Raw genomic sequence first — 12,091 nt, 5'->3', positions numbered from 1 at the left:
TATACTAATTAAACTTGAAAAAGAAATTCAATTTGATTTTTTGAATAAACGATTCCACCGATTTACACGCGTTTTCCCTTGACCAAATTTTCACCGTATCACCCTTTATGTATGACAAAAACTAAACTAAACTAATGAAAGTAACGAAGCTGTAGACATAATCAAACCAAGTTGCACGTGATGGCAGTAAAATGAAAGTCAAAATGACACAATAACATGAAGTCAAATGTGTATTCTTATCATTCTACAATAATTTAACTTATTAACAACATGTCGTTAGGGCCTACGTCGATGACATTCATTACCGTTTATTAATTGTCGCTTAACGAACTTGTTGTTTCCTAATTGTTCATATCGCGAAGTATTGATTCCTGCCTTAACTAGCTTCGAGTGATACTCAAACCTAGTTCAGCTAGTGACTTGTTTCAGTATATAAGTCAAACAATTCAAAAGATTGAATATTGTCATAAGTCATACATTCAATCATGTTGAAGTACATCCTGTTGTTGTGCGGAGTAGTAGTTTGCAGTGGATGGTCGAGTGATTATTACACTCCTAGTGAGGAAGTTGGTAAGTAATGGCACAGATAAATAATAGTAAAACTTTTTTCGAGTTCAGTTTTGTTTGATGATTTTTTTTGCATAATTCTACTGTTTTCAGGCAGGAAACTATCGCAGTATAATTCGGAAGTTGATCAAAGATTTCCGTTTGAGTACGGTTTGGGACATTACTATCAGGGTGACATAATGCTGGTGCCTCCCAAGGATGAGAAAGTTTCAATTCCTGACACCTGGACCACCTATATATGGCCTGGCGGAGTGATACCTTATGAAATAACAGGAAATTTTTGTAAGATCATTATTCATAAGAACATACTTTCACTTAAAGGAATATTTTTAACTTGTTGTAGCATTTGATGTTTGAAACTTAAATATCATAACGACAATTGTTGTGAAAAATTGTATTTATATTGTACATAAAAAAATGGTGTTTTGTTTTCGATAAAATATATATTTTTTTAAATTTTTCATTGCAGCCAAACAGGAACTCAATACGATTCACTCTGCCATGAGCATGTTCAGAAGGTATACTTGCGTTCGTTTCGTTCCAAAAACGAATGATCATGAACTGTATGTGACCATTATGAACAACAATACAGGGTGTTTTTCGTACATCGGTCGACAGATTGACAACGCTTATAATCTTATAAATCTGCAAACTCCTCAATGCTTGGCGGCTGTCGGTACTCCAGTTCATGAGATGATGCATGCTGCCGGTTTCTACCATGAGTTTATTCGACCGGACCGCGATGATTATATCTGGATCAATCGAAGTGCATTGCTACCGGAATTGCAAGGTGCAGATAACATAACCTTTCTTAACCTTAACAGTGTTTAAAACGAAAACTTCAACGTTTTACTTTTGCAGAAGAAGAAATTTTTAATGAAAACTTTGGAAAACTACAACCAGAGGATGCCCAAACCTATAACATACCATACAACTATGGAAGTGTTATGCATTACTCACGATATGCGGGAGCACAAAGCAACGATTATCCGGTTTTGATAAATAAGGCAGAGATTCTCATTACCCATTAACCAATAGATAAATTTAATTGAAAATTTTTTTTTACAGAGACCCTGGTCAGGCGATTTTGGGAATGAAAGGGGGTTTGCTGCGTCCAATGTAATGGAGATCAATTATAGATACAGGTGTGCCAATACCAATCGAATCCCACTACCGTCATGGTCAGGAAATGTACTCGAACCCTGAGCCTTTTCTTGTGTTTTAATTTGAATGATTTTAACTTATGTATTTCTTTCTTACCACGCATATCGAAAATAAACACTTATTGTATCAACCTTAAAACTCAATGAGTTCAAATCCGCCGTGAGTCGGTCTCGAAAGATTCATTTTATTTATTTGAAAATAATTAATTTCCGCCTTAAAGTATGCAATGACTAAAGCATGGATCATCAAAAATCTGGACGCAGTGCTTATTATACCATAGCGCTCCTAGCTGTCGGATCTGGAATGTTTTGACAGTACTTTGTTTTGGAATGTTTCCTCTATCAGTGCTGAAAATTTCATTACGAATCGTTTTGTTCCAAAAAAGTTACACGGGATAGAAGCCGCGAGACGAAAATTAATTTTGGACACCCACGTCAAAAATTCGACATATTCGGGTTCAAAAATAGCGAAATCGATAAAAATGGTTTAACCCTTCATTTCATGATTTTTTTCTCGAAAAAATTCTCAATAGTGCGCAATGATGAGTACATGAAGGGAAAAATAATGAAAAAATATTATTCTCAGATATTTCGGTTATTTAGGTTGCAAATTTGCAACAACATGAAACGGTTACACCTTTTTGTTCTTCACACTAGACAACTGGAAATAAATGCTTGTTCCCAATTTCTTTTGCACTAATCATATTTTTCGCACAGGAACTTCGCAAATCTAGATTTCTGGACACCGTGAAAGTTGAGAATTTAGCTGGGAGTAGTTATGTATGGGTGCACGGATTCACCGCAGTTTCTGCCTAAGTATGTGCTCACATGCATTATTGGACCGACCCCATGGCTTCGTATGAACTGTTATGGAGTGGAGTATTGTGTTGGTGTAGGTATATTTTGGAAGACTCAATCAGGTTACTTAGAGGTATTCCGGCATCCGTGTATATACCTGGCCAGCTGGCAGCTGGTTAAACATTCATATAATCAGTTATAACAGGAAACACATCTTTTACCTGTCGGCCACTTATGGGATTCGAACCCAAAAGTTTTCTCGCCGATACGGGGAATCGAACCCAGCCTGGCACATCGGAACCAGACTCGCACCAGCTTATCCACTAGACCACAAAGGCTCTCGAGAAATTAGCTAGAAGTAGTTATGTGATAATATACCACCTACACACTATTAAATTTTTGGTGTAAATTTATGTCATATTGGATGCACAAAACAGAAGCATCACATTTGACCTAAATTTATAGCATAGAAATAGCAGTCGTGTAAAACTTCCAAAACAGAAACGCTTCGACATCTAAATTTCAACTCATTAGAATGTAAATTTATGTCAAATTAGATGCACAAAACTGAAGCATCACAATTGACACACCTAAAATTAAATTAGCAATGATTTAATTTTGTTTCATATTGTATGCACAAAACCAGAGCATCCTTTCTGATGTAAAATTATGTCGTTTCCAAATAAACATTCGTAAGCATGCCTCGATCACAAATCTGCAGTTTTGAATACTCATTCGCAAGCCCATGAGGAAATTTTTTCGATTTTACGATACGATTCAAATTTTTCACGGACGTTTCTAAAAAAAATTAAATTCACCATACGAATGAAAATTCAAAAATGAACTCCATATTTGTGATCGATGCACACCTACGAGAATTTATAAAATAAAATTGTGTTACGATCTACTTTATTTACATTTTATCTTGCTTATGTTTAACACGGTTTGAGCTATGTTAATTTGTTCTAACCATATAAATATAAATCCGATAATTTATTCATAAAATTAATTATTTATTCAAATTCCTCAACATGTTGCTTGTTTAGTGATTGTTATAATAATTATTTCGATTTACATGTTGTTTTTCATCTTCGTGATTTATTGGACAAGGTACAAAGTTTTCTTCTTGTGTGTATATTCCCAAGGAGTTTTTACATAATGGTTTATTGATTGTTCAAGCATATCTTGGCTGAAGCCTTTTTTATTATTGTGTTTTCTTAAACTAAAGGTATGTAATTTATGCCGTCCGAAAACATTCTTTTCTGATAGTTAAGTATTTGGTGTAAATCAAACAAAAAAGAAAATAGATAAATTCAACAAAGCTTAATTCGTAACACATCAGATTTTTTTTAAATATTTGTTGAACAATATCTAAGATTTTTCTTTCATACGCTATTTGTTATGTTGTTCAAACGGGTTTTAAAATAAATTCCAGATGCTTTGAGAAATTGAAAAAAGATGTTCCAAAAATGATCGACCTGATCTACAAAACAATGTGTACCTACAGCAGTACAGATAATCTTTTCAGTCCTGTTGAACCACAAGGAGTTACTTAAAAATACTAAACGCTTTTTGGACGGATGCTACCAATCATGGCACATTGCTACATTTGTTAGGTGCATTGTCCGGCAAGCATCGTATGATGGAACAGGCTTCCGGTAAACTGAAATAACTCTGGGCCGAAGTCCTGATGATATCCTTCGAGAAATTTGTTGTGAACTGTCGGTATCCGGGATCATGTCCTTTCGACGTGGGGCAGCACTATGGAAATCTGCGGTAGCTCTTTGAGCGCGTACTGCTTCCATGAGGAGTTGACATTGCAAATATTGTCGGCACTACACTGAACCAAATTGGACGATTAAATTTATAAGGTCATTCCAATAAATCTCACTATTCACAGTCAAATTTAAGCTACTAAATTATCCTTTAAGAGATATAGCAAAATCCAATAAATTGTATCTGCTTCACTTACTTGGTGAAATGCATAGAACAATCCAATAATTATTGAACCAAATTGGGCTATAACATTTATAGGGTCAATCTAATAGATCTTATCATACAGTGTGTTATAGAAACTAACGATAAATCCATTACGAAATATGGAAAAATCCAATGAATTTCAGAAGCTTGTTATACCTTGGAAAAAATATATAAAATTCCTATAAATTCCATCATTCTAAAGTATGTGTACATGTTGGCGTGTTCGTTTCAACTGTTTGGGGAACATAAATCAAGAAGAACGATTGTTTGTGTTGGGCCAGTAATTTTTTAGCCGGAAGATTTTACCAGTTGAGTGGCAGCAAAGAAAACGGAAATTCCATCGCTTTGATAAAAGCTAAACATTTAAAAACGTAAGTTAGAAAAGTGGAACGGCTGAACGACTTGGTGTTGATAATTTGATATCTCTCCTAACAGATAAAACACGGGACTTAAAATGGCGGCCAGCAGCGGAGAAATACAGATCGCGGACTTTAGCTAGTACACTCACGGTTCTATTCTTCGCCATGCATAGGTAATTCATATTTTTCCAAAATAACATAATTCGTTTGAAACTAAATCCTGATTTTTATTCCCAGGAAGAACACCATTCCTCCAGATCTGCAGCACCCGACCAACGGAAACAGGATTATTTATGCACCAGCCAGGATCAATATGCATCAGGCATGCAATCACATCCCATCACCCACAAAAAGTGTTTGAAGTGCAGTGCAATGTAACTTTATTTTTGTAAGATTTTTTAATATCTTGATTTAATTGTTATAATAAATGTTTTAACGAAGTAAATTTGTTTATTTATAAATCAGATGAGAAATAGAAATTAAAATACAGACATATTTCATTGCAACCATAGAACCATTCATTACACTAGGTTAAATAATAAATTGTAATAATTTCGCTCTCTATAACATTTATTGAAAATTCTTATAAAATAAATCATTTGTCTACTGATAAAAAGTATTGGATTTTCCTTTAGTGCGAAAGCACTAAAATTCCCAATAAACCTTATAGCCGGATTTTGTTCAGTGTAGGCATGGATGGCGATCTTCACCTACACTGAACCAAATTGGGCGATGAAATTTATAGGGTCATTTTAATAAATCGTATTATTTACAGTCAAATTTAAGCTACTAAATTATCCTTTAAAAAGTATAAGAAAAACCAATAAATTATGTCTACCTCACTCACTTATTGAAATGCATAGGAAAATCCAATAATTATATTAAACATAATTGGGCTTTAAAATTTATAGCGTCAATCCAATGAATTATATCATTCAGTCTATGATAGAAGCTAACGATAAATTCAATACGAAATATGGGAAAATCCAATGAATTTAAGGAGCTTGTTATACCTAGTAAAACATATATAAAAATCCTATACATTTCATCATTCTGTAGTTAGTATACAATTTGGCGTACATGAGTCGTGGAAGAAATCCGTTTCAATATTGTTTGGGAAAAATAAGTCCATAGAAGAACGATTGTTTGTGTACTTCGAGCCAGTAACTTTTCGCCGGAGGATTTTACCAGCTGAGTGGCAGCATAACAAACATAAATACCATCGCGGTTATATAAGCCAAAAACTTATGAGTGTAAGTTGCAAAAATAGAACGGCTGAACTATTTATAGTGTTAATATTTTGGTATCTATCCTAACAGGTAAATCAGGTCTTAAAACGACGGACAGCAGTGGAGCAGAACAGATCCGGACTTCAGCGAGTAGCCGCACGGTTCCATTCTTGCCTGCCAAGCATAGGTAATTAATTTTCTTTCAAAAAATTTCTTCGTTCGAAACTAAATACGCGGATTTTTCTTCCAGGAAACATCATTAATTCACTGGAACTGCAGCACCCAACCCACTAAATCAGAATTTTTGCACCAGGTTCAACATACACCAGGCAGTGCAACTGCGCCCAACCACCCACAAAAAGTTTTTAAAGTGCAGTGCAGTATAACATTTTTTGTACGATTTTTGAATGTTGATTTGCTATATTAAATGTTTGAACATCGAGATAAATTTGTTAAATTATTCAAAGATGAGAAATTGAAATGGAGTTACAACCATATTTGATTGCAATGATGGAACCATTCATTACACTAGGTTAAATAATAAATCCTATTAAATTTGCTCTCCATAACATTCAATGAAATTTCTAATAAAATCAATCATAAGTCTTCTGATAAAAAGTATTGGATTTTCCTTTAGTGCGAAAACACTAAAATTCCCAATAAACCTTATAGCCAGATTTTGTTCAGTGTAGAAAAGATTCCACAACAGCTCGACTGATAACTTCTCTTTCCTGAAAATATGTAACACTTAATTAAACGTTCAATTTCTAATTTTAACAAGTTTTTAGGTTGAGTTGGATATTCCATTGTTCATTGGAAAGTGCATTGGGAGAGAGTGAATTTTGAATGATTGAAACAAGAAATATGTCCGGTGTCGATTTTTGAAAAAGGCAAATGCCTCAAATTTGATATAACCAACTTATAAGCTTAATGAAATAGTACACTTGAAGGCCTGTTTATTTGTTGTAAACTCTTATCAGAATCATATTTGGTACCTATTCGATGTATTAAGATAAAAAAAGTAAAATTATGGCTTGTAGAGCTGTCAAACTTTAAAAGCGTTATTCTCGAAGCAGCGATGTTTACGTATTCTCCTTTTAATAAAATCGAAAATGAAAGTTTGATTCATTAAAGTTATTTAGTTAGAATAAAATAAGTTAGAGTTATCTTATTGATGAAAAGTTTAATAAAATTAGTAAAAAATTAACTTTCTACGATAATAAGCTAATCGAAAAAAAACAGGAGTAAAATAATCACATAGTTCGAAGTATCAGTAGCTCTGCTCTCGAGCAAAATTGCCTAAACAAATGCGATTAAGGATGGTTGAAATAAGTTAAAAAATATTTATATGTTATCTTGGGTGATTTAAAGAAGTAAATAATTCAACGTAATGAATTATTCATTTTCAAAACTAGTCTTATATAGTTACCTTTCAGCATCACGTTACCAATAGCCCTGGTTTCGGAACCGAATACCCGACACAAAATCAGTTTCGAAAGAAAACATCGCCGGGCCATGAGGATGTCGTACTTTCCCGTTTAGGCTCTTCACCGGAAGAATTTTTCTGCGTGGTAGGTCCGTGGTACCAAGTACGTATTTTGATGCTGGTTTAAGCGACTTCTACTGTATAGAGTTACGTCCGAATTGAATTGAATCGTTGTCGCCAAGCTGATCCTGATCCACTAACGACATCGTTTTTCGTTAGAAAAAAAGCGGCGAGTCAGTTTTCTCCCGCGAATGTTAGTTTGGTTGCGAAGACCCTAAACTAACGCCAGCAGCAATATCAGAGAAGAATATGTCGAGTTGAACATCCAAACTGCGTCCAAATTTGATGGTTCGTTTTTCGTGAACAGCTCTTGTCGGATTATAGATGGTTCTGCTGTTGAGGCAACCTGTTGGATCGAATCAATGAATCAATTGAGGAAAAAATACAATCAAAATAAAAAAAATACCTCTACTTTTGTAGTGGATGTTGAGTTTTTAGAATATCATGTCGGAAAACGACCACTGAGCGGAGATTTGAAAGGCGTGAGGAACTGAGCAGTCCGGTCTAGAACTGTCCGTCGTCCGGTAGCGGCTGGCTGGCCACTCGAGCCGCATACACCCGGGGCAATGAAAAACCATCCCACCTCGTTCGCCGTGTAGACGTGTAAGGTTGCTCATTTCCGCCGAAACACGTCTCGAGAGATAGGGTAAAACTGTACAAAACGCAACTGTACAAACGGGGTAAGATGGCCGATGCCATTATTTCTCAAATTTACACTGACCAACGGCTTCAAATGATGTTTTTCTTCATTTATATTGTAGCAAACAAGCTTTTTCATCATTCAAAAGGTGAAAAGTTCACAAAAACTACTTCAGTTCTTAGAAACAGAAGAATTAATGGAATCAGCGTGAAACTTGTTATTTTTCATAAGTAACATATAAGGTTTTATGGTAAAACAGCCTGCGCAATCATATAAAACTACAGCTTATCGTTTATCCACTCATGTGCACTTTCGGAAGACTATAAAATTTTTGTTGTATTTTATTAACTTCCTACAAAATTTTATCATAAATCGTTCAGATGAAAATTGGGGCAGAATGCCCACAAGACCACGTGTTTTACGCTCAAATTTTGAACGCTGTTAACTTTTGAGAAAACCCGAATATCAAAACAAAATGCCATTCTTTTTATTTGCTGACTCCCAAATTACGATAACAATGCATAATTATAACAAATTTCGTCCTTGTTCGAGTTAAAACGATGCACCAATATTCGACTCGAAAAAAATTATCGGCCGCCATGTTTGCTACGATATCACCATATCAGTCAAAAAAATTGAATTTTGTTGCCTACTTGAAGGCGTTTTATAAATAAGGATATTAAAAAGTGTATTTTGAAAAGCGAAATTTTCGTAGAGTTTAGCAACACTAAATGATTTTTAGCCAAAGGATGGTTAGTTTACAAAAATACGATAAACATGTAATCAAACATTTGATGTTTCAATAATTACATTCCGTATAATCGTTGTTCCATTTCTTACCACCCTTCATGTTTGGTGCGTTCTGTCCACTAGCTTTGGCGTTCTACCCCGCGGTTTGTTTTCTGGCTGTTTTAGTTTTTTACTAAAATATAGTCAAAATCGTGTTTTTATCATATTTTTTCTTTTCGATAATACGTAAATCTGATCCCTGAATCGTCGTCAACTTTCAATTTGGTTCTTAAATGATTGATATCGCTGTAAATAGCAATTATGCTTAGCTGGTGCGTCTTGTACAGTTTTCCCCTACCAAAAACGGGGTGGAAGAAAAATCCTATCCAGCCGACTAATTCTGACAACTCAATTATTGCGAACAACTTTTCGAGTTCTTTCACAATTACTACAAAGAACACTCGGATGTGGTGTCTGAAAATTAAAATTAGAATAAATATTTATTGCTGTAACAAACACTAACTTACATTCGCCTCCAAAATTTTGAATCTGTCACTGACCTCCGCACTTCCGCAGCTTGGCTTAAATTTTTCCCGAACGACGCAAACGTTTCATATAGGTCTCCGGTACTGCCGCCGGAGTTATTCCGACAAAAAACTAAACCGAATCAAAACACAACAAATTCGTTCGCGCTGATTTTGACGTTTCTAACAGGGATGCCAAACAAATTTCAGTTTTTGATATACACAATTGAAAATAATTGGACGAGTTGGCACCCAATGTTACATGTTCTTTGACTCGGGCTTTAAATTTCAGGCGCAAAGTGATGTAATATTACATGTTTACCCTTATAAAGCGAGTTGTTTAGATTTGATGTGATATAAAATTAGATCCATTATTAATTAGGTTATAGAAAGTAGGTCTTTTCTACTTTATAGTTCGTGTAATTTTATGAATTAGCGATGTGTGTGTGTTTTTAAATTGAAATTGATGTAAAATTATATCTTTTCATGATTAGAACAAAAAAAAATTAGGTGCTTAAGCGTTTCCGTCACGCTTAAATTTATAAAATTTTTGGTGTGTACTGAGGAACTTATTCCTTACGTTTGCTTGAAGGTGCTAAATGGAAAGCTTCTTACATATACAACTTTTTTGAACATAACCTTGAACAAATCAATTCCGAAAACGTATTTAAATTGGTTCTGATAAAGATTCTAAACTAAGGTTGCCAGAATTTTTTTCCACTCCCATCCGGGCCTAGCAATTCCGGGATTTTTTTTCAAAAAAAACCTGGCAAAATCCGGACATGGATTTCAATTTTTCAAATCCAAAAACCTGGCAAAAACCTGGCAAAATTTTGGTGTTATTATATATAAAAGCAAAGAAAAATGCAAAAAAATAAATTAATATTTTTTTTATTGTAATTGCAGACTTCCAAAAACATTTTGGAACACTTAAATATTTAATAAGTATATCAGCGAAACTATTTGAAACAACCGTTGAAAATTTTCATACCGTTAATCGATTTTGCTGAAACTTTCTCAAAAACTTTGATATTTTTTTGGTTTCTTTGTGAAAATTGTGAAAAAATCAGGGGCAATATCCGGACTTTTTTCACGATGTCCGGGCAACCGGGCAACCGGGCCGGACCGGACTTTCTCGAAATTTTGCATCAACTATCCGGGCAAACCCGGATAAAACCGGGCATGCTGGCAAGCTTATTCTAAGCCCTCAATCATACCATAGCTGTATGCCAGTTTTAATAAACAAACTTGAGTATTGAAGAGCAAAGTCTCAATTTAGTTTTGAAGGAATTATCCAATTACAAATTACATTAAACTATTAAATATCATTTGTTGGCAAAATTAAAGGAACAATAAAGATTTCTTTGGAATGAGCATTAGAATATGGAACATGATTCTAAATTAGAGTTCAAACTTGAAATCAGTTTAAGAATAAAATAGAAGTAAAAATAAAACTCAATACAAGAACAAAAAGTTTCAAATTAAAATCCACTTCCAGAACTGCCAGGAAAAGGTTGCATAGTATAAATAAAGAACATTTTTCGTCGATTCATTATAAGAAACGGCTCATACTTTAGTAAAAAATAATCAGCATTGTAATTTTCAATCAAATCATTGGTTCATCTCAAAGAAAAAAAGCAAAACAATACTTCAAACCTCGGTTATCGAATGTTGGCAGATAGTATTCGTTGTTTGTTATTAGATTTTTAAACTCTCTGGATAAAGCCTCGTACTTGAGTTTGAATCATGTTCAATATTGTAGAACTTTTGAAAATTGGTGTATGCTTATTTTGCAAGTTATGAAGGCAGCTGACAATTTTTTTTTGTATTCAAAATATGTATTTGTTATACAAACGGACCGTGGAAAAAATCAAAATAATGTGTTTTACATACGCTGAATTACATATCCTAAATAAGTTAATCATTCGGACCCGTCCTAGTTTAACATTTGATAAATTTTGAGCTTTTAATAATATTTTTCTAGTTTTGATAACGGTTTAGAGCAAAACTTTTTTTTTCACCTCGGGGGGCCTCTTTATCAAGGGGGGGGGGGGGGGGCGATGCAATTTCCCCCATTCCCCCCCTCTTAATACGGCCTTAACATGATAATAAATCATTAATAATGAAAACAATTTCACCGGGAAACAAATACACTGTTTAAACGATGCAAGTTTCGAAAACACACTATGGAACCCATATAACTAGCCAGGGTACTACCGTTGCATGATGTTGCAAATTTGCAACCCCATTATATCACAGAAAAAACAAAAAAAAATCTCAAATTTTGTTTATTATGTGAATTACTTTAGTGGGAATACGAAAATATTTTTTTTGAATCGAAAAAAAAATTCTCAAGATGAATTACACTAGGCCAAAAATTTGAAAAATAAGGCTTTTTCCACATTCCACATTTTTCCGATCCAAGTTGGTTTTTTTTGTACCTTTAAACACTGAAAGTAATTTTTTTTAACTGAACGTGATCTTGAAGTTAGAAATATTATTCCCATCGAAAAAAAAATTGACTTTTTAGCTAAATGTGAAATTTAGAACAGTTTT

At 34.1% G+C, this 12,091-nt stretch overlaps 1 protein-coding gene and 1 long non-coding RNA gene across 2 annotated transcripts; both read left to right on the top strand.

The window, feature by feature from the left end:
• Positions 1–435: 435 nt before the first annotated feature.
• LOC129751098 (astacin-like) lies at positions 436–1,827 on the top strand. The gene is made up of 5 exons (XM_055746390.1): positions 436–570; positions 661–849; positions 1,037–1,357; positions 1,429–1,574; positions 1,636–1,827. The coding sequence occupies exons 1-5, from the start codon at positions 486–488 to the stop codon at positions 1,771–1,773; spliced, it is 879 nt and encodes a 292-aa protein (XP_055602365.1). The 5' UTR covers positions 436–485; the 3' UTR covers positions 1,774–1,827.
• Positions 1,828–5,814: 3,987 nt separating this feature from the next.
• On the top strand, positions 5,815–6,474 carry LOC129751100 (uncharacterized). The gene is made up of 3 exons (XR_008738599.1): positions 5,815–6,120; positions 6,187–6,283; positions 6,347–6,474. It is a non-coding gene; the product is annotated as an uncharacterized LOC129751100 (long non-coding RNA).
• Positions 6,475–12,091: the final 5,617 nt, after the last annotated feature.

This window comes from Uranotaenia lowii, chromosome 3 (assembly GCF_029784155.1).
Source record: "Uranotaenia lowii strain MFRU-FL chromosome 3, ASM2978415v1, whole genome shotgun sequence".
Lineage (NCBI taxonomy): Eukaryota > Metazoa > Arthropoda > Insecta > Diptera > Culicidae > Uranotaenia > Uranotaenia lowii.
The sequence above is the reverse complement of the archived record's forward strand: the minus strand, read 5'-3'. Positions and strand labels throughout refer to the sequence as shown.